The 26,244-nt window shown below is 35.4% G+C and overlaps 1 protein-coding gene and 3 non-coding genes across 11 annotated transcripts; all 4 read left to right on the forward strand.

Annotated features, from left to right (window-relative positions):
- Window positions 1-473: 473 nt before the first annotated feature.
- atg16l1 (ATG16 autophagy related 16-like 1 (S. cerevisiae)) lies at window positions 474-19,446 on the forward strand. Of its 8 annotated transcripts, none has more exons than XM_052616581.1 (20): window positions 474-662; window positions 2,021-2,191; window positions 2,669-2,762; window positions 2,902-3,007; window positions 4,180-4,253; window positions 4,333-4,584; window positions 4,907-4,972; window positions 5,821-5,907; window positions 5,989-6,048; window positions 6,824-6,868; window positions 7,848-7,947; window positions 9,561-9,666; window positions 10,125-10,195; window positions 11,525-11,596; window positions 13,847-13,967; window positions 15,091-15,196; window positions 15,272-15,421; window positions 15,590-15,637; window positions 15,803-15,904; window positions 17,252-19,446. In XM_052616581.1, exons 2-20 carry the CDS (start codon window positions 2,086-2,088, stop codon window positions 17,343-17,345), a joined length of 1,860 nt encoding a protein of 619 aa, XP_052472541.1. In that variant the 5' UTR covers window positions 474-662; window positions 2,021-2,085; the 3' UTR covers window positions 17,346-19,446. The 8 variants fall into 8 exon arrangements, with proteins under 8 accessions (XP_052472541.1, XP_052472540.1, XP_052472543.1 ...); XM_052616580.1 differs by having other exon boundaries at window positions 2,080-2,191; XM_052616583.1 differs by having other exon boundaries at window positions 475-662; window positions 2,080-2,191; window positions 5,992-6,048.
- LOC128029910 (small Cajal body-specific RNA 6) lies at window positions 8,018-8,297 on the forward strand. Its single transcript, XR_008187745.1, has one exon. It is a non-coding gene; the product is annotated as a small Cajal body-specific RNA 6 (non-coding RNA).
- Window positions 9,713-9,993, forward strand: LOC128029911 (small Cajal body-specific RNA 6). Its single transcript, XR_008187746.1, has one exon. It is a non-coding gene; the product is annotated as a small Cajal body-specific RNA 6 (non-coding RNA).
- Window positions 13,491-13,759, forward strand: LOC128029912 (small Cajal body-specific RNA 6). The gene has a single exon (XR_008187747.1). It is a non-coding gene; the product is annotated as a small Cajal body-specific RNA 6 (non-coding RNA).
- Window positions 19,447-26,244: the final 6,798 nt, after the last annotated feature.

The raw sequence follows: 26,244 nt of genomic DNA on the forward strand, positions 1-26,244 counted from the left end.
ATTCTTTTCGAGACTTTATTGTTTCATTGAAAACAGTATAGCTATAACTTTAAGTTTAATAAAAAAAATACTTTTATAACTCTTATCTTGATGTTTCTTGACAATACATTCATATCAGATGAGGAAAAGCATATGACAAATCTATTATTTTTAAGAAAAATTCAGAATGGGAAGAGCACAAATGACCTTTGGAATGTTATGACGTACAGTAGGATATTTAGATATGTAGCCTACATAAAATGCGTTTAAAACTGTACAAGTCAAACTCTTCTCAACTTTATTGGAGTTTAACATTGCAATAAAAATGTTTTACTCTATTTTGAAATTATCACATGTGTTTATTATGCGGAGTATTCGATTGTTTTCCAATGTTTCTTTTTTATATACTCTTTTGAGTCTTAAAGGCTTCAAATTAAGTTTGGAAGTGGAAACGTGGGAAGCACGCGGTCGTGACGTAGAACTCCCGCGACGGCGCAGCAGGAAACAGACGTCTGTTGATCCAAAATGGCGTCCGTGATCCTTCAGTCTGGAGTGGGTTAGCATGAAACCTGCCCGATTAAACCTCTTCTGACACGGTTCGGCCCTTTGTAGTCGGAATAATTCATTCGTATCATCAAGAAGAGTTCATCTAAACTAGCGGAGACGCGTTTAGATGCTGTGAGGTAAAGTAAACCTGCTGTTTTTCGAAAGTGAAAGTCATTAGCCGGTGCAGATCTGATACATCGCTTAAAAATATCTAGAAAAGCACAACAACTACAGAATTTATATTAATAACGACGCTAAATGTCTTCAGCACACTTGATTGAGCATCATGGCAGGTTTATTTCCATCCTAAAGCTTGAACCTGAGTCATAAAACCCGTGTTATTGATTATTATTGGATCACGTGATGAATTCATGCAGATCATTAGTACAAATATGGATTAGAAAAATACACAAAGATGCCATTTCTGACACTTTTAATGTTTAATAGTGATCTGTCGGGTGTTAATGAAAGTAACCTATTTTATTATTGTTTCGAGTAATTATTATCTGGCACGAGTGTGTTTACTTCCGTTTAAAAATGTCCTTTCTCGTGTTTGATCTTGTGTCACTTCCTCCTGTGTTGAGGACAGATGTTCCTCTTTTGTTCCAGGGACTGAACGTGCTCTGAATTAAGACACACTCTACTCGAGGTTAATTGTGTTTGCTTTAGGGAACTGGTTCACTAGAATATTAACTGTGTCAGCGCTCTCTCTCTCTCTCTCTCTGTGTCTGTGTGTGTAACTCTCTCTCTTTGTTTGTGTGTGTGTGTGTAACTCTCTCTCTCTGTGTGTGTGTAACTCTCTCTCTCTCTCTGTGTCTGTAACTCTCTCTCTCTGTGTGTGTGTGTGTAACTCTGTCTCTCTCTGCGTCTGTGTGTGTGTAACTCTCTATCTCTTTTTGTGTGTGTGTGTAACTCTCTATCTCTTTCTGTGTGTGTGTGTGTGTTTGTGTGTGTGTGTGTAACTCTCTCTCTCTGTGTGTGTGTAACTCTCTCTCTCTGTGTGTGTGTAACTCTCTCTCTCTCTGTGTGTGTGACTCTCTATCTCTCTGTGTGTAACTCTCTCTCTCTGTGTGTGTGTGTAACTCTGTCTCTCTGCATCTGTGTGTGTGTAACTCTCTATCTCTTTCTGTGTGTGTGTGTGTGTGTAACTCACTCTCTCGGTGTGTGTGTGTGTAACTCTGTCTCTCTGTCTGTGTGTGTGTTTGTGTATCTCTCTCTCTGTGTGTGTGTGTGTGTGTGTAAGTAACTCACTCTCTCTCTGTGTGTATGTGTGTGTAACTCTCTATCTCTTTCTGTGTGTGTGTGTGTGTGTGTGTTTGTGTAACTCTCTCACTCTCTGCGTCTGTGTGTGTGTAACTCACTCTCTCTGTCTTTGTGTGTGTGTGTGTGTGTAACTCTCTCTCTCTCTCTCTCTCTGTGTGTGTGTGTAACTCTCTATCTCTTTCTGTGTGTGTGTGTGTGTGTGTGTGTAACTCTCTCTCTCACTCTATGTTAGGGCGTGTGTGTGTGTGTAACTCTATCTCTGTGTGTGTGTGTGTGTGTGTGTGTGTTCAGGAGGAGATGGCGGGCCGTAGAGTCGAGTGTTTGTGGAAACATCATGTTATGGAGCAGCTGAAGCAGAGAGACAGAGTTCAGCGTCAGGCCTTTGAGGAGATCATACACCAGTGTAAGACACACACTTTTTTTTTGTTCGTTGGGTATTGTTATGTGAGATGGAAGTGATTTTATTATTATTGTTATAGTTAATAATAAATTATTTTAATTCATGTTTGATTGTTGCTGAAATGTTATTGCATTGATTGCAAATTGATATTAAATTAATAATAATAAAAAAGCATTATTGTAAATCTAAGATCATTCTATTAGAGATTAACAATATCTAAAAAAAAAATATTGATTTAATTGATTTGTATTAACAATCAAGAGTCTAAATCATACATATCATCTTAACCACTGAATATTTTCCAACAAATTAAATACAAATAAATATTCCTAGACATTTTTTTTTATAATCATCCAATATGTTTTCTGATGTCCTAAATGAAAAAAAAAAATAATAATAATATAATGCATCTTCTTTTAAATTATTTTCCTGTCTGATACGATTTCTTTATCTAGTTTCTCTGGTTCTCTCTGTCTCCAGATAACCGGTTGTTAGAGAGGTCTGATCTTCAGGTTGTTTTTTCTGAACGTCTCCAGACCGAGAAATATGAGCATCAGAACCGACACGACCTCAGGTGCTCATAAAAGGAGAAAGGAGATAACGTGTGGAAAGAAGAACATTATCCAAATATGAATTATTGCATTATGAATACAAAAAAGTAACATGGTGTGTATGTGTTTGTGTGTGTGTGTGTGTGTGTGTGTGTGTGTTAGTCCGGGCGTCGAGGGCGGTCGCAGTGATTCCCTGCAGCAGGAAATGGCTCAGATGAGAATTAAACATCAAGAGGAGCTAACGGAGCTGCACAAGAAACGAGGAGAGGTGAACAGTAGTTTGCATTTCAACAGCTACATTTACATTTCAATACCTGTTCAGTGTTCAGTAGCTTGACCCTTCTGACTAGTTTTAAATTCCTTGTCTTGTGACTTGAGTATGAGTGTATTTAGATATGATTTTGTAGGAAAATCTTAATAGCTCACTGCTTAAACTTCAACAGCAATGATAGCAAGTCCCTTTGGATAAAAGCATCTGCTAAATGACTGTAAATGTAAATGTAGCATTAGAATCGGTACCTTTATACTTCAAAATCAGTTTAAACTATCCACTTCATGGAATCAATTAAGTAATCATATTTAGTGGTTTACTGATATATCGGCCGATATTTGGCATTTTTCAAATGTATGCATTGGCCAATAAATTTTTCTGCTTGGACGATGTGTTCGATGCAGGACTTTTATTTTGACGGCTGAGAGTCCCAGAGCACTCATTCGTCGTGTTTATTTAATATTTATTTATTTCTGAAAAATACTTTTTCATCTAAAAGTATAAGCATTTTTCTTTTACACTTTTTTTTTTTTATTGATTGTCAAATTATTTCAAATTTCTTTTTCTATTGCTGTTAATTATATGTATACAATTTTATATACAAATGTATTTATTTTTCGTTTATTTTAAAAACAAATCTGTGTGGGAAACAGATTATTATAATTACCCAACTAATTAACTAACTATTTAAACTTAGTCGATATTTTTATCTCAAATTAATAAATAAAAAAATTGGATACATTTAAAAAAAATACTTATAACATTTTTCAAAAACACTTGTCAAAATTGCTAAAACATTAGATTAAATTAAAGTATAAAAAAAAAACTGAAAATATTTTTCAATTTTTCAAAATTTTCAAGTTACTGTACAAGCAATTGCCAGTATTTAATATTATTTATATGCTATTATTTTTTTAATTATGTTAGTTTATATTTATAATTATATGTGCTTTTATCATTTTTATTCGGATTAACAAACATACAACTAAATTATTAAAACTTTAATTCACAATACAGTGAAAACCGGAATTATATTATATTATAATTTAAAATATTAAAAAAAAACTATATATATATATATATATATATATATACAGTATCAATGATACTAAAATAGCACTGGTGGGAAAACATGTCAATAAAACTATAATTTCTTTGTGTTTTTGCAGTTGGCCCAGAGCGTGATTGAACTAAACAACCAGATTCAGCAGAAAGACAAAGAGATCCAGAGTAATGAAGCCAAGTGAGTTCAGTGTGTGTGTGCTTTATGAATCTGATTGAGATCAGCGGTGTGTGACGGTTTATCGTGTGTGTTTTGTCAGGATGCAGGAGTATCAGCATCAGATCTCTCATCTGGAAGGAGAGTGTCGCGATCTGCGCAACTCTCTGGCCGATCTGGAACGAGCCAATCAGACGCTTCGAGACGAGTACGATGCCCTGCAGATCACGTTCAGTGCTCTGGAGGAGAAACTACGGAAAACCACAGAGGACAATCAGGAGCTGGTGACACGCTGGATGGCCGAGAAAGCGCAGGAGGCCAACAAACTCAACGCTGAGAACGAGAAGGACACCAGGTCAGAAGCACACACCACTCAAGTTTCTAAAATACACTTTCTTTTGTACAAGCTTTAAGTGCATCATGTGTGTAAACGACCTCGTTAACGGCTCGTATTGATTGGTCAGTCGTTAAGGGTCGTTTAAAAACAATGGAAATAAGTGATTGGCCGCCACCCATCAGTTTCTGACCATCTATGCTGAAAAAACAAGGGGCTCGTTTCCTGACCCTCCATGCAGAAATGAGCTCATTGTGATTCTCCTCCTGATTGGTTGTTTGAAACCGGCTGGGAGGGTTCAGTAGAGTTTAAATGTGTGTTAAACACACTGAAATCGTTGCAGACGCAGACAGGCGAAGCTTCAGAAGGATCTGGCGGAAGCAGCGAAGGAACCTCTTCCTATAGAGCCGTGAGTTTGTTTAGAAATATGTCTGCTAGGTACAGTGAGAATTTTACTCGACATACAGGGTTTTTGATATAGTAACATGGTCAATTTAAACCTTTTGATTCACAATCTTAGTGGAAACACTCTTTGTGAGCACACTCTTTTAAAAATTATAAACTTTTGTATCTATTACAGTGTTATTTGCATGCTATTGTAGTTATTAGTCATTTTGAATTGGCTTTTAAGCTTTAGTAACTTTTAAAAATATATTTATAATCAGCATTTAGATTTATAATTTGTTTTTCATTTTTAATTGTATTAATATTAGTACTTAAACTAATTTATTTCAGTTAGTTTTCAGCAGCATTTTAAATGTTCATTTAAGTGCTTTTCAGTTTTCATTATAATTTTTTTTAAGCTTTCTATTTCAATTTTTTTTTACATTTATATTTAAGTTTTAATTCTTTTAGTACTTAAACTTGTTTATAAGTTATTTTCCAAGGCAGCTTTTTTTAAATTGAAGTCTTTCATGTTTAAGTTACTTTATTTATATCTTATTTTGGCTTTATTTCAAAAAACGTTTTTTTTTATATGGTTTTATTTATCATTAAAAACTAAGATTATACCTGCCAAGATTATATCATAGATATTTTCTGTTAATATTTACTCATTTGATTAGAATTTTGGGTAGTAGTTTTTGCCTTTTATGAAGGTATATTGTTTATAACCATATCAAAATACAACATATCATCCTTTTTGTCAATTTTTTTTTTAAATGTATGAATTCAAGCCCTGGTTGATTTCTGTAGTGTTTGAGAATCCTGTTAAATAATTTTGAAATCTCACTGAATGTTGTTTTCTGATTGGTTTAGAGATGATGACATCGAAGTTCTCTCAGAGGATGCTGGGAAGGCAACGGGTGAAACGTCACCGAGCAGACAGACCAGTCGCACACCCAGGTGAACACACACACACACACACACGGAGTCACAGATGTCCTCACTGAATGCAGTAACTGATGCTGTGTGTGTGTTTCTCAGCAGACGAGCGTCTCAGCCTCCTCCTGCTGGACTGCTGGATTCCATCTCTAATATCTTTGGGTATGTTTCAGTCTGTGTGTATGGACACAAATGTTTCTTTTTGTCTTCATTTTGTCCATAAAACTTGTCTAGAACATCTCCAGGTCATATTTAAGCTCAAAATCTAAAGAAATAATCCTAAAATGTGCAAAAACACTTCTTATTTTGGTCTCGACATGTTTTTATTACTCTCTTCTGTGTGAGTGTGAGAGAGAGAGAGAGAGAGTGTATGTGTGTGTGAGAGTGAGTTAGTGTGTGAGAGTGTGTGTGCACGAGTGTGTGTTTGTGTGAGTGAATGAGAGAGAGAGTGTGTGAGTGAATGAGAGAGTGTATTTGTGTGCGTGAGTGTGTGTGTTTGTGTGTAAGAGTGAGTTAGTGTGTGAGAGTGTGTTTGCGAGTGTGTGTGTGAGTGAGAGAGAGTGTGTGTGAGAGAGAGTGTGTAAGAGTGAGTGTGTATGAGAATGTGTGTGAGAGAGTGTGAGTGAGAGAGCGAGAGAGTGTGTGTGTGTGCACGAGTGTGTGTTTGTGTGAGTGAGAGAGAGAGTGTGTAAGAGTGAGTGTGTGTGAGAGTGAGTTAGTGTGTGAGAATGTGTGTGTGTGTGTGAGAGAGTGTGAGTGAGAGAGAGAGTGTGTGTGTGTGTGTGCGTGAGAGAGGGAGTGTGTAAGAGTGAGTGCGTGTGTGAGAGTGAGTTAGTGTGTGAGAGTGTGTGTGTGTGTGTTTGTGTGAGAGAGAGAGAGAGTGTGTGTGTGTGTGTGTGTGTGTGTGTCTCATACTACACTCTCTCTGTGTCTGCAGCTTGTCTGATTCTGTCCAACCTGGTCTCGTCCCATCTGACTCCAGGTGATGTGTGTGTGTGTGTGTGTGTGAGAGAGAGAGAGGGATTCTGTGCTGATGTGAACCCAGAAGCATGCTAACAGAATTATATTTCAGAAGGGCTGTGAGATGGATTGTGGGTAACCGCTCCTCGATGTCTGCAGGCTGCCTGTTGCTCTGTGTGTAGTTGTGTGTGAGTTTTGGCTGGGTGGGTGATCTATCAGGTGAAACCACGAGCTGGGAGACACTGTCTATCAACTTTATATTGGTTTTGCATTCGCTGATTGAGTGATTAATGTCTGGTATAATAGTGCATTTATTTAGTTATTATATATAGTCAATTATAAGGTTTCCAGTGGGGCATCTGAAGCTCAGAAAAATGGTTTTACAATCAATGCAAATAAAAAAAACACACACACACAAAACTCATGTTAATCACAATTAAATGCATATTTTTTTTTATTTCATTGAATTTTAAACAAGCTTTCAATTTGTTTGTATTTAGCCTTTATCATGTTTTATTAAACCACATTATCAAATTGTAAAAATAGTTAATTTGTGTGCATTTTATGCCATTAAAAATATATGTAGTTAAGATTTATTTCAGATGTCTCTATTAAATTGCAATTTATTACTCAGATTTTATACAATTATCATAATTTGTAAAACTTATAACTTAAACAATTTGAGGGTAAAATATATATTTTATATACAGACAAGCATTTTCGGTTTGTATTACACACATCTATAAAAATGAAATAGAGTTTTAAATATATCAGTATCATCACCCACCCAAACTGGCTGCATAGATTTGAGTTTGCTTTGGAGTGTCTGAGTTGCATTAGTTTTATTTGTGAGTCACAGAGGTGAGTTTTACATGCGATGCAATAAAACAGGTTTACAGATGCAGTTATAACCGCTTCAGTCCCTGAATGATCCTCTTTATGCGGATGATCCAGACTTCAGCTCAGCCCGTGTGACACGTGCACTTTCTTTCCCTCAGAAGGCGTCGCTCGGTGAATTCGTTCGGCTCGTCTCCTGAAAGCGCGGAGGTGCCGTCATCCTGCGCTGATGTCCGAGTTCCCTCCACTGCGCTCCACGTCTTTGTGAGTGTCACTTTCACTCTTTCTCTTTCATGCACCCTTCACTTCTGATCTGCAGAGGTCAGGGTTTAAAGGTCAGTGATGTGATGTAAAAGGTCTGACATCCAGGTCTCCTCCCAGTCTGCTCGGCCCTCCCAGCAGCCCCTCTTAATTATTTCCCAGCATGCTTTAGTCGTGCATCGCTGGTTCGAGGTGGCGGCTGATACTTTGGACGTTTTTTGCTGAATAAGAGCCTATTAGAGAACCGATTGTGAACTCGACAGCGACGTCCAACAGAACGACGACACGAAGGAGGGCCAGACGGGAGGAGGACGTTAAACTGGTGCATGATCTCAAGTTTTCAAGCTGAGACCTTTCAAACAAGCTCAAAACAGGAGAAAACCTCATTTTGCTTGGATTGAGTGTGAGTAAGTGATTTGGTTGAATTTGCATGCACTAACAGCACTGTAAATGTAACTTAATCGAATTAAATTGAATCCTTCTGTTGTGTTGCATTTCAATTTGACCCACACTTGTTTTTCAAAATGCTTGAACTATTTTATTTTTATATAGTTTTTCCAACTTTATGAATATTCCTGATTTAGGGTGATGAATGTGATTGCAAAGTTTCAACACTTTGTGTCCATGCAGTCTCAAGTCATTCAAAAAATACATTGTATGGGTCAAAATTATCCATTTTTATTTTATGCCAAAAATCATAAGGATATTAATTAAAGATCATGCTCCATAAATATTTTATATGAATTTCTGAAATTAATTTTTGATTAGTAATTTGCATTGCTAAGAACTTAATTTGAACAACTGTAAAGATGATTTTCTCAATATTTAGATTCTTTGCACCCTCAGATTCCAGATTTTCAAATAGTTGTGTATCAGCCAAATATTATTGCCTCTTAATAAACCATACATCGATGGAAATATTATTTATTCAGCATTCAGATGATGTATTGATCTCTATTTAAAAACAATGGCCCTTATGATTGGTTTTTTGCTCCAGGGTCACATGTGTTTTGGAAAGGCTGTTCAAATTCTGTCTGGACTCCAATTGACTTTTTCCATGTGTTTCCATACAATTTGCCATGAAATAATTTCACAAAAAAAGATGGAAATAATTGTATTTGTTTTGTGTGTGCAGATAATTTAGAACATAAAAATATGAAATTTGAAAATGTGAAATAACAAATAAAAAAGATAAAGCCATTATATACATAAATTGTCATTGCAATACATGTGTAGTATACATTGTATATCTGTGTGGATTTATTTTATATTTTAAAATTAAATGCAATTTGCATATCAAATAAAATTAGTTCTTATAAATCACATTCTCAAAATATCACTATTTATAATTTAATAGATACGCATTTTTGCAAACACATTACATAAAAAAAAGGTCTATTCACAACGTAAAGAATGCATGCATCTATTAATTTCTCGTATTTCGTTTTTTAGACAGGCTACAATAAAGCTTTTCTGTTTTTACATGAATATGTAGTGCCAGTTTATTTATTTGTGCATGATTTGCATGGAAATCAACACAAAACCCACATTTTCAGGTGGATTGAATCTCCTAAAGCAGAAGGGTAAAACTCAAAACCATTTGTGTTTGTGTGTAGGACGCCCACGATGGAGAAGTGAACGCCGTGAGGTTCAGTCCTGGTTCCCGTCTGCTTGCCACGGGAGGAATGGACCGCAGGGTGAAGCTCTGGGAGGTCGCTTCTGGTACTGTACACCTGTATTATCATTCACCGTTTCATCAGGGTTCAGAGGTCAGTGATGAGATGTAAAAGGTCTGAAGCCTCCGTCTCCTTCCCGTCCTCCCGTCCCTCCCAGCAGCCTCTCTTCATTCGGTCCAGCTTGCTCTAGTCGTGCATCGCTGGTTGCAGGAGGCGGCTGATATTTCGGACGTTTCTGCTGTATATATAGAGTCTTTTAGAGAATAAGAAGGCTTTATAACAGCAGCGTCAGACAGAAGCACGACACACAGGAGGGCCGGACTGAAGGAGAACGCCTGACAGGCTCATGATCTCAAGTTTTCAAGCTGAGACCTTCAGTCGTTTCAATGTGGAAGTTATGCAGTTTCACAAGGTTTAATGAAACAACTGCAGAACCAGGATCTGTTAAGCTTCAGTAGGTGTTCAGCTCTTGTGGGGTTATAAAAGCTTATTTTGTTTCTCCAGGGCGTTGTGAACCTAAAGGTGCGCTGACGGGCAGTAATGCTGGAATCACCAGTATAGAGTTTGACAGTGCGGTGAGTTATTGTCTACTTTATTATTAACATAACATCTTTAAATAAGTGTAGATGCTGCTGATAAAAGAGAAGAATATGTGATATGCCAACATAGAGCCCTGTGGTGTCCCTAATGCAGAAAACACAGACGCAATCAAGGAAATCCATCATTTACTGATGAAGCTTATGATATAATTGGTGGATTTTGGGCAAATTTTTGGATTAATAAATCAATTTGAGGGTCATAAGCATTTCACCATTTTATTTGATAAAAATTATCCTTATAAAGGTCTTAAGTTCTTCACTGCAAGATTGATTATTGTGAAAAATAGTAGTTATTTTTTATTAATTTAATATTTGATTAACATTAAATGTATGTTTATTTTAAACTTTTCAACAGGTTTCAACTTTAAATGCATCTGGATTTTTTTATGAGAATTGTAAAAAATTGCAAACTAAATGTTAATTTATTTAATTAAATATTAATTACATTAATATTACTAGACTAATACTTAATATTTAACTCTTAAGTGCTTCACTACAAGCCAGAAAATTACATTTGGTTTAATTTGGCAGAAATGTCACTATTTTTTTTATAATAATAATAATAATAATAATAAATAATAAATTTATAATTTAAACGATTTTTTTATTTTTTTTTGACCGCAGGGTGAAGTTAGTTGGTTAGTTTTTAGAATATTAAATTGTTAAAGTTTAATGAATTCAATTGATTTAAACAAGATATTTGATTTAAAATAATTTTTAAACAACCCAGAAAAATATTATATAGAGAACTGAATTTGGGGTGAAAATAAAAATGTATATCATATGGCCATAAAGACCTGATAAAATGAGAATTGCAAATTGTCCATATTTTGTTACTGGTGGAAAAAAAGTTTGGGTTGCAAAATATTCTTAAAGTCAGCAATTTTTTACAAATGCATGTTATTGATCTTATTGTGATCGAGTCAACAAACATTTATATTATAATTCTCAACAGAGCCATGATTTGCTACTAATTATACAGTCATTGTTTATAATATCGGCTAAGCGGACATTTTCATTCAAGAGAGTATTTTATTGTACAAAACATTTACTTTTATTCATTCAGCTGATGCTTTACAAAGGTGTGTACACACAAAAAGGCTTATGCATCCATTTAAATGCATGTATCTGCTAAATATTTCAACTGTCTTAGGAGTTAGAGAGAGAGAGAGAATTAAAAGGGTCTTAATTTCAGACCATCAATCTTTCTAAAACACGAGCGATATGTGGTGCATGTGTTGAACACAGATGAAAGAGAGGTGTGTGTTACTGTGGTGACTGACAGCAGTATGTTTGTGCTCTCAGGGCTCGTATCTACTGGCTGCGTCGAATGATTTCGCCAGCAGAATCTGGACGGTTGATGACTTCAGGCTGCGGGTGAGCCACATGCGTACTAACATATAATCAAAGACTGAACAGTTGTTTTAGTCTAAACGCATGTTTAGCTGGAAATGTTACAAAGGTTTAAAGTCTTATTGACAATAAAGTGTCTTTTATTGTTCATGCATTTAATTATTGATGATTTCAGTGTTTTTTTTTTTGTGTGTCAGAAATTTACGAGATTACAAGATTCAAGTCTGAAAACTTCGAGAATAACATAAAAAAAAACCTTAGTGAATAAAGTTTACTTTAAACTCTTCATATTTCGACTTTATTCTCGTAGTAGGCCTATAACGAGTTTATTCTCGTAGTATTTTAACTTTGTTCTGGTATTTTGACTTTATTCTCATAGTATTACGACTTTATTCTCGTAGTATTACAACTTTATTCTCGTAGTATTAACGTAGTATTGCTACTTTATTCTCGTAGTATTTCGACTTTATTCTCGTAGTATTACGTCTTTATTCTCCTAGTATTACGACTTTATTCTTATAGTATTATTAATTTATTCTCTTAATTTTTTAATTTATTCTCGTATTTCTACTTTATTCTCGTAGTTTACAACTTTATTCTCGTAGTATTAACGTAGTATTGCTACTTTATTCTCGTAGTATTTCGACTTTATTCTCGTAGTATTACGACTTTATTCTCCTAGTATTACGACTTTATTCTTATATTATTATGAATTTATTCTCTCAATTTTTAAATTTATTCTCGTATTTCGACTTTATTATCGTAGTTTACAACTTTATTCTCGTAGTGTACGACTTTATTCTCATAGTATTCTCGTAATATTACAACTTTATTCTCGTTGTATTTCGACTTTATTCTCATAGTATTTTGACTTTATTCTCATAGTATTTCGACTTTATTCTTGTAGTATTTCGACTTTATTCTCGTAGTTTACAACTTTATTCTTGTAGTATTTCGACTTTATTCTCGTAGTTTACAACTTTATTCTTGTAGTATTTCGGCTTTATTCTCGTAGTTTACAACTTTATTCTTGTAGTATTTCGACTTTATTCTCGTAATATTACGACTTTATTCTCGTAGTATTTCGACTTTATTCTCGTAGTTTACAACTTTATTCTTGTAGTATTTCGACTTTATTCTCGTAGTTTACAACTTTATTCTTGTAGTATTTCGACTTTATTCTCGTAATATTACAACTTTATTCTCGTAGTATTTCGACTTTATTCTTGTAGTATTCTCATAGTATTTCGACTTTATTCTCGTAGTATTTCAACTTTATTCTTGTAGTATTTCGACTTTATTCTCGTAGTTTACAACTTTATTCTTGTAGTATTTCGACTTTATTCTCGTAATATTACGACTTTATTCTCGTAGTATTTCGACTTTATTCTCGTAGTTTACAACTTTATTCTTGTAGTATTTCGACTTTATTCTCGTAGTTTACAAATTTATTCTTGAAGTATTTCGACTTTATTCTCGTAATATTACGACTTTATTCTCGTAGTATTTCGACTTTATTCTCATAGTAATTTGACTTTATTCTCATAGTATTTCAACTTTATTCTTGTAGTATTCTCATAGTATTTCGACTTTATTCTCGTAGTTTACAACTTTATTCTTGTAGTATTTCGACTTTATTCTCATAGTATTCTCGTAGTATTTCAACTTTATTCTCGTAGTATTCTCGTAATATTACGACTTTATTCTCATAGTATTTCGACTTTATTCTCGTAGTATTACGACAATTCTCCTAGTATTACGACTTTATTCTCATAGTATTTCAACTTTATTCTCGAAATCTTTTTTTTTTTTTTTTTTCCTGGCACTAAAACGTCGTCGTACAAACATTATATCCATGCAACTTAAAAAAAAAAAATGCAGCTGCAGCAAACTTGCAAGTTTTATTTGTTGGGTCATAGGTCAGTGATGTGATGTAAAAGGTCTGATGTCCAGCCCTTCTTTCAGTCTTCTCGCCCTCCCAGCCTGCCCTGTTGATTTTCCCAGCATGCTCTAGTTGTGCATCCCTGGTTTGATGTGGCGGCTGATATAATGGATGTTTCTGCTGTATAAGAGTTTTTCTAGAGAATCCAGTGAGACTCTGACAGAAGCATCCCACAGAAACACGACACACAGGAGGGCTTGACTGAATGAGGCTGGTCAGCTGATCTCAAAAATCATTCTGAGACCTGAATCTGTGCTGAACTGAATCTCCTTTGTTACTAGAAACAACACACCTTAAAATAGTTAATTCGTTGTGTTTGTCTTTTCCAAAAGCACACGCTCACAGGGCACAGCGGGAAGGTTTTATCTGCACGGTTTCTCCTCGATTACACTCGGATCGTCTCCGGCAGCTACGATCGAACGCTCAAGCTCTGGGATTTACGCAGCAAAGTCTGTAAGAGACTCTTAGTATTTACACTTCTTCTTAAATGCCACTGTCTTTGAGTAAGATGCAAAACGGTGCTTGAAAATAATGTTCAATTTTTTTTCCTTTTGCTTGACCTTCAGAACATTTTGTTTGCCCATCTGTGTTGCAAACTAAATATTAACATTAATTCATATTAAATTAATTGAATTAATGTTAATTTATTTAAATAGTCATTTTTTTTATATATATATATATATTTTTTTATTTTTATTTTAATATATTTGTAAAATATTTTTATAATTTAATATCACATTAATGTTTGTTTAACATTGAATTAAAATTAAATATTAGTTCATTTTCAAGTTTTCAACAGGTTTTAACTTTAAATGCATCAGAATGTCTAATGAGAATTGTAAAAAAAATTGCAAATCAAATACTAATATTAATAACATTATTATAACATTAATATTAGTTCATTTTGTTTTTTAAATATCAATTTAGTTTAACATTACATTAATGTTTGATTAAATATTAGTTCATTTTAAACTTAACTACAGGTTTCAACTTTAAATGCATCAAAATTTCTAATAAGAATTTTATTCTAAATATGAATATTAATTTATTTATCCAAATATTACATCAATATTTAATTAATATTAAATATTAGTTCATTTTGTTTTAATTTGATTAATTATTTTTAAAATAATATCAATTTAGTTTAATATTACATTAATACTCTGATCAAATTTAATTAGCATTAAATATTAAGTTTTCAACTTTTCAACCGGTTTCAACTTTAAATATATCAGAATTTCTAATGAGAATTGTTTAATTATTTTTAAATTAATATCAATTTGGTTTAATATTACATTAATAATTTAATCAAAATTAATTAACATTAAATATTAGTTTTTTTGTAACTTCAACTTTAAATGCATCAAAATTTCCAATGAGAATTGATTATTTTTTAATTAAATTAAATAAATTTTAACTACATTAATATTTAATGAGCAGAAACAGACAGAACTAAAATGTGAGAAAGTAGCTAGTTTTCTGGTAGCTGATGTTTTATTGAACCGTTATTTCATGAGAATTGCTGGTTGCTTTTAATTGTCTTGAAGTATGTAATAAGACCCTCTCTTTGTCTCAGGCATGAAGACGGTGTTTGCTGGCTCTAGCTGTAATGACATCGTCTGCACGGAGCAGTGTGTGATGAGCGGACACTTCGATAAGAAGATTCGTTTCTGGGACATCAGGTGAGTGGTGATCTGACCGGAGAAGACGTAGAGTTAGGATGCAGTGCTCCGATCACTAATGTCTCTGGTGTTTAGGTCTGAGAGTAACGTTCATGAGCTGGAGTTACTGGGACGCATTACATCTCTGGATCTCAATCACGACCGGACCGAGCTGCTGAGCTGCTCTCGTGACGATCTGGTGAAGATCATCGATCTGCGCAGTAATGCAGTGCGACAGACGTTTAAGTGCGTTCCTCACAGCTTCTTCACTGTATAATAGCTGTTATTGCTTCTATTGTTCTCATTTGGAAGTCGCTGTGGATAAAAGCGTGTGCTAAATGTACAATGTACTTAAAATGCATGGAGATTTTTCATAAAAATTGTCATTTTTGTTTCTCTCCTGTGCTTCTGCAGTGCTCAAGGCTTCAAGTGCGGTTCAGACTTCACCAGGGTCACGTTCAGGTGAGAGAGGTCAACTGCATGAGTTTGTCTTTTTTTTTCATATATATATATATATGTTCTTGAGGAAATCCTGTCTACTCATCATAGCTTTCGTTCAGCTCATGAAGCGGGTGATCAGCTGACTGCTTCTGTAATTCTGTAAAGTGTGTGTGTGTGTGTTTTCAGTCCTGATGGGAGTTATGTGGCGGCTGGTTCTGCAGACGGCGTTCTGTACATCTGGAACGTTCTGACGGGGAAACTAGACAAGACCCTTGATAAGGGTCACAGGTGAGCAGGACAAACACACACACACTCTCTCTCTCTCTCACACACACACACAATCAAACGCACACACTCTCACAAGCGCGTGCACACTCAATACATGCACAAATACACACTCTCTCACACACATGCACACACACATGCACACTCACACATAAACACACACATGCACAAATACACACTCTCACACACACGCACACTCAAGCACACACACATGCACACTCACACACACACACACACATATGCACAAATACACACTCTCTCACACACACGCACACTCAAGCACACACACATGCACACTCACACACACACACATGCACAAATACACACTCTCTCACACACACACATATGCACACTCAAGCACACACACATGCACACTCACACACACACACACACACACACACACATGCACAAATACACACTCTCTCACACACACACATATGCACACTCAAGCACACACACATGCACACTCACACACACACACACACACACACACACATGCACAAATACACACACGTGACTAAAGCACAAACACACTCTCACACAAACGCACACACACACACTCCCTCACAAATGCACACTCATAATCACTCACACAACACATGCACAATCACAAATTCAAACACTCATAATCACACACATGACACATGCACACACACACACACACCCTCACACATGCACACAACACATGCATAAACACTCACACAAACACTCACACACACAATACATGAACAAGCACGCACAAACACATGCACACACAGCACATGCCCACACACACACACATACACTCTCTCTCACTCACTCAAACACACACACAATCACACGCACAAACACAGACAAAAAGGCCTTAGTTTAAACTCGCCCTTCTGCCTTTAAAGGGGTAGTTCTTCCCAAAATGAAGATTCTGTGATTAATGACTCACCCCCAAACCCGTAAGACCCTCGTTCATCTTCAGAACACAAATCAAGGTTTTTTGGATGCAATCCGTGAGCTTTCTGACCATGCATCGACTGCTTTGAAACTGAAACGTTCAAGTCCCAGAAAGGCAGTAAGAAGATGGTTACAATAGTCCATGTGACATCAGTGGTTCAACCGTAATGTTAGGAAACTGAAGCTGCGTGAATTCTATTTGTGCACAAAGAAATCCAACGTCATTACTTTATTGAACAATTTAAAAAATAATTGAGATTGGTTGGATGTTGTATTTTCAAATGTGGAGGTCTTGCTCATACGGGACATTTACATCTAGAGACCTGCAAAGATAGTATTCTTAGTATGTCCTTCTGAACATACCTGTGTTTATGAATAATGCACAGCTGTAAAAATGCATGGTTCTTTCTGTCCTGTCTGTAGTTCTGCCATAAACTCGGTGTCCTGGTCTCCATCGGGTGTGTACGTGGCCAGCGTTGGGAAAGGAAGCAAGGCCGTGCTCTGGTCTGACATGTGAGCGCCGCTCTGTTCCTCCGCAGTGATTGGATGAAACGGACTGTGACTACAGAAGGAGAGTGAGCCCACCCTCACGTCCCACCGGCCTCTTGAACTACCTTTCCCACAATGCCATCTGTTCGGCTGTCTGTGTATGTGTGATTGGACAGCACCGTACACGTGTAATACATATTTATATCATCTTTCATGTACTCTGTCTCACACACACTCGATGTGAGTTGATGGAGATCACTGTGACTCTCACTGTCCTACACGACTCTTACTGCTTATTTTAACACGGCTTTAAAATAGTGTGTGTTTGTGTGTGTTTACGGTCAGAGTTTATGCTCTGCTTTTTGCAGATACAGGCCATTAAGCTGTGTGTTTGTGTCTGGGTGTGTGTGTGTGTGTGTGTGTGTGTGTGTGTGTTTGTGTGTTGGATGCAGTTCCAGTTGAACTCTATAGATGGCACTGTTCACAATTAGTTTTTTCCTAGAGCAGAAATCCCGTATCTCCCTTTTTACAGTCTTGAATAAAAGGCCTGTATTGAACGGTGACCCAATTCTCTTTAGGGTGAGACTCACAAAGAAATGTCTATTTTCTCCTAAAATCAAATGAAAATATTTTGCTCAAAGAAAATGGGAGGCATCCCTTTTTTAAGATCATTTGCATTGACATTTTGGCGTATTTAAACACATTTTACCCTCATATTCTGTATCGCAAAAAATGTTATGAATGAAAAAATACATTGTTATACAGTAATAATCTTCCTGTCCATAAAGTGTTTTCTTTATTAAAATCTGCATAAATTAAAACCAGTAAAGCTGACATTATTATTTAGTTATAAAAAATATATTTTATTTTATTTTATGTAATTATAATTTATTTTATATAATTATTTCCAAATGAAAGTTTTTTTGGATTGTAGTAATTACAATTTTGTGGGAAAATGTGTTCATGTATAAAATATGTAAAATAAATGTAAAAATTCTGAAATATAATTCTGAATTCTTTAATTTTCTTTAGGCAGAACATAAATTCTATTAAATTGCAGAATATTTTGGGTGAAAATGTGTTTAGATAAAAAACAAAAAACAATGTACATGCATAAAATAATATAAAAAATATGAGTAAAAATACATTTTTACTATAAAAAAATAATTAAAAAAGACTTTTTTTATGCAAAAGTTGTTTCTTTATTTTGATTTCTAGGTCAAAGTAAGCATCACTTAATTTTGTGAGATTACCCATATGTTGATTTTAATGCTCTAATTTTTTGTCACTTTAAAAAAAAAAATTGTTTTGCCGTGCATGAAATTCAAAGATATTTCCCACAATTCTTTCCTATGTTTGACATGTTTATTTGTATCTGCTGATTAATAGGTGTCAGTTCAGTAGAGCAAATGATTTATGAAGCATAGTAGTTTATTTCCTGACACCATAGTTGATTTGACACAATTGAAAACGAGACCAATCACAGCACTCTTTGCCCTAAGCCCCTCCCCTCAGATCCCGGATGAGTGTGAGTGTGTGTGTGTGTGTTGAACTGGTGTACGATGCATGCAATGACGCAGAACGTGTGCAGTGAGAAGTGTGTGTGTGTGTGTTTTAGTGGAGAAAGTGATGCTCTTGTTCTTTATCTTTATTTTATTTCTATTTCATGCATACTCAGCTCATATCCTGACAGCGTTTCCTCCGAGCATGACGTCTGTTTCAAATACTGTATCAAACTCTCCTTGAGCTACTTTTCAAAGGATAACAAGTGCACTTGTGGTTCGCCGTGACGCTTTCATTTAATATAAGACTGTAAAGCTCCTTCATACGCCACTGAACACTATATCTGAAGCATCTGGCTGATTTTAAGACACTCGCGTCCCCTCGTGCTCAACATCTGTCGCGGTGCCTAGCAAGTGCACTTGGTTTCAGTTGGAGGGGACTGCATACTTTATAAATGACTTGTGGGTGTGGCTTGTGTTTAGCTCCACCCTCTCCAATGCATATGTGGGTGGGGCTGAGAGTGGGCCGGCTTAAGCGGACTGTGGGAGATAATTGTTGCTAATGTATATGAGGTCTCTGTATATGTCTGCTTAATGTTTGCACACCATAAAATGTGTGGGACGATGCTTGCGTTTGTTTGGTCTTTTCTCAGATTTTTTAAAAAGGGAAATTCACGCATGAGGGTGTAAAATGAGATGGGTGCATAATCCCATGATCTGACATCAGATCTCAGACTGCTGAGATTGACAACACAGTCTTAAATCACAGGCTTTATCGATCTACAAACACCTCTTTCTTTAATCACCCACAAGCATGCATTATTTAATAGATCATTCCAATCCTGTGTTCTGATTGGTCAATCCAGTATTCCAGAAAGAGACCAACAGTTAACCTTAGTTAATATGACAACAATAGATCTACTAGTATTATAACAATAATAAAAAATACAAATTGTTTTTATAATGTTCAGTCCATATGTCTTAGTCTTCAGAAAAGATACTGTTAAAGATGAACAAGGTTCTATTTGTTTAAATTCATTTACATTAGTAATATAATTATTAAAAAGCATTTATTAGTCTTAATGTTGATTTTAACATTTAGTAATAAATGATTTGCATCAAAAATTATATTTAAATAATTGTATTTTATTTACTTTTTATAATTATTGTTGTTGTAAAATTATATAATTAATCAAATCAAAAATAATATATATGGTTAAATGACAAAAGATAATATTTTAATAATTTATTTGATTCATTTTTTAATCATTATTATTAAATATAAAATATTAGAAAAAAATATTTTAAAATTAATCAAATGAAAACAGTATATTTAATTTGATATTATTTTAATTATGTACATTTAATGAGCCTGAGCTTACATAAACTAATAATGAATTGTTGTATTTTTTATTAATGTGTTTTTATTTTATAAAAAATGTATTGCTCATTAACCTTTTTATTTATTTATTTTTTTCCCACGTATAATTTTTTGTCAAAAACAGACTAAAAGCTAAGCTCCAAGTAAAATGTAAAAGTCGAGATTTTTAGTATCTCAAAGAATTACATTTAGGTGTCAAGCAAACTATATCACGACTTTCCGAAAGACTTTGAAACAAAAAATTTAATCATATGGCCTACTTTTATGCTTGTCTGGAGCCTGACATCCACTTATTCATTCTGTTTAAAACAAGCTTTGACATTCTGCTAAACACCTGCTGTTGTGCTTCACAGAAAGGTGCACTGCACTCATTATACAAAGTATGCTTTTTTTGTTGCTTATTTAATGTGTGTGATATCAGAATGATATTCCTGCATCTTCATTACTTCTGCAAGCCAGTGATGATTATCTCTCCGACAGAAAAGAGCCGAAATACTGGCCCTAAAACCAGCGTCCACTCACACTTTAACTCAACACACAACATTACCTGCATCTGAACACAGACAGGTGAGTTACTGCAGCACCACATCACCGCTCAATAAAAAAATATATATATATATAAAAAAAAAAATATATATATATATATATATTGAATGGGATTTACAAGACAATTAATATGAAATAATAATATCCACTTATATGCACTGACATTCATTGAAATGAATTGAAGCTGCTTTAGAGTTGAAATGTAATTAGTTTCATAAATGATGAATTTTACAACATTAACGCTGTTATTTTCCTGCTTTGAAGCTATCTGTATTGTATAAAGCACTATAGAAATAAATGTGACTCGACTCGATCTGATAATAACTGAATGTTATCTACTTTCTTTTCTCCCTGTTCTCCTCGTCCTAAAGAGAGGTGGGAAACAGTTAATATTTTCCATTGTGATTGTCCATTATCTGGGTGTATATTCTGCGGGGTTCGTGTGATCTTATGCTATATCTGTAATATAATACCCTTCATATAGAGTCCTTGCGTCTCTGATTCCATGTGTTCGGTGCACAGGGAAAACTGATCGCTGATATCGGTGTCCCATCTAAATGCGATCTGTCTCTTGTGTGGAGCCCCAGTTTAGCATCGTTCTTTCAGTAAATCTGTTGTTAGTGTTCAATAGAAACTGCCCTCTGACATCAGAACAGGGGTGTGTGGCGTTAAACACCTAAAACATCTTTGTTCCTGTTTTTTGATTTACTGTTCTGCGATTTTCCTGAATCTGCGTTCAGTTGAGTTTCTCGTCTCTTTCTGTGTTTAGTGAAGACACAACTGACTTGGTGTTCGAGGAGTTTAAAAGCTCCTATCTGAACAGGGGCGGATCTAGAAAAATATTGATGGGGTGGCGTTTTTGAGGGGTGGCAACATATGGCAGACGTATATATACTGAATTTAGTCACAGTTATCACAGTTTGATGATAAATATATGTGCACACTATAAAAGGACACAGCTATCATTTACAAACTTAATCTCATGCAATCAATGTCTTGCATTTGAAACAGTTATAACAAACATTACAAACATATAAGGAATAAGTGACCATACCCCATAAGCACCACACACTCACTAATACATACAGTATGCATCCACATGTCATTAAGAGCATTATAAAAGATTCAGTGTTATCAATATGACAATTTATTATAAGAAACACAAGATTTTAACAGCCATTTCCAGCTGGGGAGACTCAACTGATTTTCTACAGTTTAGTGTTAATCATCATCTAACTCAACCAGTCAAGAGCTACATTTAGCCTCAGATGTTATATGAATATGGTCCTGAAGCATAGCTTTTATTAGCTGATAATAATAATAAATACATAAACATTAAAGGCACAAATACAAATATTTTGAAAAATATGGTGTTATTGTTTTGGCAAGCTTAAATTATAACTTATATGAAAACTTGTGTGATATTCCTTTAAAACAATGTTTTAGTATATCTTTTTTTAAGTATATTTTGCTAAGCAATTTCTTACATAATTTCTTTGAGTTAGACCAAACTTTTTATTTTGGTGGGTTGTAACAAGAGTTTCTGTGTTTTTTAATTAACTATTATTATTAGCTAATAGGAAGTATAGCATACTCTACTGTGCAATAGTACTATATTTCTGTTTCTTCAAATTATACCGAAATTTTATTTTGACAGGTTGTCGTAAAGACATTGCTGTTTCTGTCAGTCTGTGTGTACGATACGAATGAATGACGATAGTTTTATCAAATTAAATGGTGAAATCCTCTCATAGCGCGCTGACGTACACATGTGTAGCATACATCATGCATCAATATAGTGAAGAGCTGAAAACACCACGCGTGCTTCAGTGTGTGTGTGTGTGTGTGTGTGTGTGTGTGTGTGTGTGTACAGCACACATTCCCAGAGACATGTATAAAACACCTTAAGGGTTCCCATAAGCAGGAGTTATTGTTGTGCCCCCCTTCCTCAAATATGATGATGGAAAAAAAAACTACTACAGGGGTGAAAAAATAACTTTAATCAAATAAAAAACTAAATGAATAAATTATATTATTTACAACTCACAATTGTAGCTCTCGACATTTACCTGTGGCTATAACTTTATTATGACTAATTTATTTTATAGTCTCAAGCATTCAGAAATCATGCAAAAGGAAATTAAACAGTTTTACTATGATAAAACCATGGTTTATTTTTGTAAGGATTGTGATATGCACGTTTTTTGTTGAAGAAATTATAAAACTTGTGTCATCTATAGCAAAAAGGTGGCCAAAAATGAAAGATTAAGTGAATATTTGAATGAAATGTTTGGTCAGTCGCCTAAACAAGGATTTTGTATTTGCCTACATTATGTATTTTAACAGTGTTATTATTAACCAATCATTATTGCCTCATTATTTTTTATATAATGCATTTTAAGCCATTTTAAAGGCTATTAATGGCTTAACACTGTTTTTATAGCAACAAGAACAACAAAAATATTACAGTATATTAATACTTTGTAAATTATTAGAGTTTGGAGATCACAGATCATTTGAATCAGTTCTGGAGTTCAAAGCGGATTTGCGAATCATTTGAGTCAGGTCGGGGATTGGGAAACATTTGAATCATTTCGGGAGTTCGTAGCGGGATCGCGAATCATTTGAGTCAGTTTGGGAGTTCGTAGCGGGATCGCGAATCATTTGAGTCAGTTTGGGAGTTCGGAGCGGGATCGCGAATCATTTGAGTCAGTTATGGGGATCGCGAATCATTTGAGTAGCGGGATCGCGAATCATTTGAGTCAGTTATGGGGATCGCGAATCATTTGAATCAGTTCGGGAGTTCGTAGCGGGATCGCGAATCATTTGAGTCAGTTTGGGAGTTCAAAGCGGGTTCGCGAATCATTTGAGTCAGTTCGGGAATTCGTAGCGGGATCCGATCGTGAATCATTTGAATCAGTTCGGGAGTTCGTAGCGGGATCGCGAATCATTTGAGTCAGTTTGGGAGTTCAAAGCGGGTTCGCGAATCATTTGAGTCAGTTTGGGAGTTCGGAGCGGCATCGCGGATCATTTGAATCAGTTCGAGAGTTCGCGAATCATTTGAGTCAGTTTGGGGATCGCAAATCATTTGAATCAGTTCGGGAGTTCGGAGCGGGATCACGAATCATGAAAGATTCGCGCTCGTAAATTTTCAAATTGGCCATAACCTTTAATTCGTTGCTGCCAACTGGGGTGGCAGCAGGGGTGGCAAGGCTTTCTTTTAGGGTGGCATTTGAGAGCCTTCTCTGTGGAAAGTGCTCACAGGAGACATGCATTTTGTGTGGTTTGTGTAAACAGACTTGTGCATGTAAAGATTCATAAGCATTTATAGATGCATGTGAAGGTTGGGTAGATGAGATGGGCCCTAATGCAATAATATTTTTTAAGCCAGGTGTGAAAATAACAATTGGCCAAATTACAAATTAGTCTCTGTATATTCATTCCAAATAATTATGGATAATGTAGTTAAATAAATCATGGATCCTTAATATTTGCATTTTGACAAAAATTATGGAATCATTATTCCAACTAAGATTAAAAGGCTTTTTAGAAAACTAACAATTATAACTCTAGAGCTTTCAGTAAGGATAAATTGATGTAAAGTGCATTTTATTTGTCACAAATGGATGTATTGCATAGTAAATTAGTTGCAGTGTAAATTTCTAAAGAGGCAAATTCTGTTCTTCTGTTGGGAGTTTGCTCTTTAAATGCTTTAATTAAACTATTTGTGACAGCAAACCAGCTGTGTTTATAAGCTCTCTGTACCAAAGGACTGCATTTTCAATCATTCCTTTACAGAAAAACTGCAGTTCCAAAGACCTGTAACATATGATATGGGAAAGTATTGCAAAATGTGTTTATTTAAACTAAAGACCTTCATGGTCCGGTGAAACAATTCAAAATTATATTATTCAAACAATGTAAATACAGTATTCAAAGATGTTAATTTAGAATGCTGCCTAAATAAACACTAGAAGCAATCCAGCTCACTGGGTTTTAAAGCAGAGCTGTTGTATTTGAAAAGTGCAATATTAAATATTCAATTAATGTTCAAACATTGGTTCATTAGTCATTGACATTTCTTAAAGGGGGGGTGAAATGCTCGTTTTCACTCAATATCCTGTTATTCTTGAGTACCTATAGAGTAGTACTGCATCCTTCATAACTCCAAAAAGTATTTAGTTTTATTATATTCATAAGAGAAAGATAGTCTTTACCGATTTTTCCCGGAAAAACACGAGCGCCTGGGGGCGTGACGTGTGGGCGGAGCTAAAGAATCACGAGCGCGAGTAGCTTTTGTGTTGAGAGCGTTTGGAAGCTGTGACAGCTGTGAAGCTGAAACTGAACGAGAGCAGCAGCAGCAACGACTCGCTCAGAGCGGGGCTCGAACCCGGGTCTCCGATGGGAGGCGGATGCACTAACAAGGAGGCAGAGATATTTTAAGCAGTTTTACTCACCGCCTGCGGTTCCAACACACGATCGTGACCCTTTTTCGTTGGGATTGCATCATCCTTAAGAAATAAACGATACGCAAATCCATCGTCAAATTGGGCTTTGTTTGTAAAACAAGCATCTTCGAAATGCAGGGAACAAACACAAACACTTGCACAACTCCGTTGATGCTCTGTAAAAATAAACTCCATCCACTGGTCCCTTAATGCTGTTTTTTCTTTGGTAATCTGTGCAGGGTTGTCTTGCCCTGGCAACCAAAAACACACTCCTTTTGTGACATTTCGTGACACTCTCGCTCTGATCAGTGAAGTCTGTTGTGCTCTCTCTGCTCTGCTATACGGGAGCGTGCGCTCTTCCGGCAGAAGTGCCTTAGGACCCATATAAGGAAATTCCGCTCCATCTAACGTCACACAGAGCCATACTCGAAAAACACTTTCCGAAACTTGTGACAAACAGGAAGGAGTATTTTTGGAACAGAAATACTCCTTCAAACGTACAACTTAATTTTTGAAACTTTGTCCATGTTTAGCATGGGAATCCAACTCTTTAACAGTGTAAAAAACTCCTTTAAGGGTTTTTATTTTTTCAGGTAATGCCTTGTGGATCTTGGTCTGATAAAAAAGTAGTCAGATGGAACTAGTTTGACTAGTCTGTAAGAGGAAAAACAATCAAAAAGAAGGAGACAGATTAGTTGTTTACAGTTTATTGGAAATATATGGGTTATCAATACACAGAACATGAGCATGAACATGTTGTGTTGTGCCCAGGACAACATTTTCATGGGTGAGCTCCCTCTTCCCTGGACGCCTATAGGCAACGCCGTAAGAGGTTTCCCAAAATATTATTGTGTGTCTGATTAATCCCTACACAAAAGATATACGCCCAGAGTAATGAGACTCTCTTTCTCTCTCAAACAGGTGTTTAACATTTAACACTGTGTAAGACAACACTTCTCTTTCTTGTACCTCTCTAATACTTCTCTCCAATCATTTATCTTGAAACACACATACACGCACCAGCCCTCCCAGTTTTCCTGTTCTTATTCT

The sequence above is a fragment of the Carassius gibelio genome, chromosome A15 (assembly GCF_023724105.1).
Source record: "Carassius gibelio isolate Cgi1373 ecotype wild population from Czech Republic chromosome A15, carGib1.2-hapl.c, whole genome shotgun sequence".
Taxonomy (NCBI): domain Eukaryota; kingdom Metazoa; phylum Chordata; class Actinopteri; order Cypriniformes; family Cyprinidae; genus Carassius; species Carassius gibelio.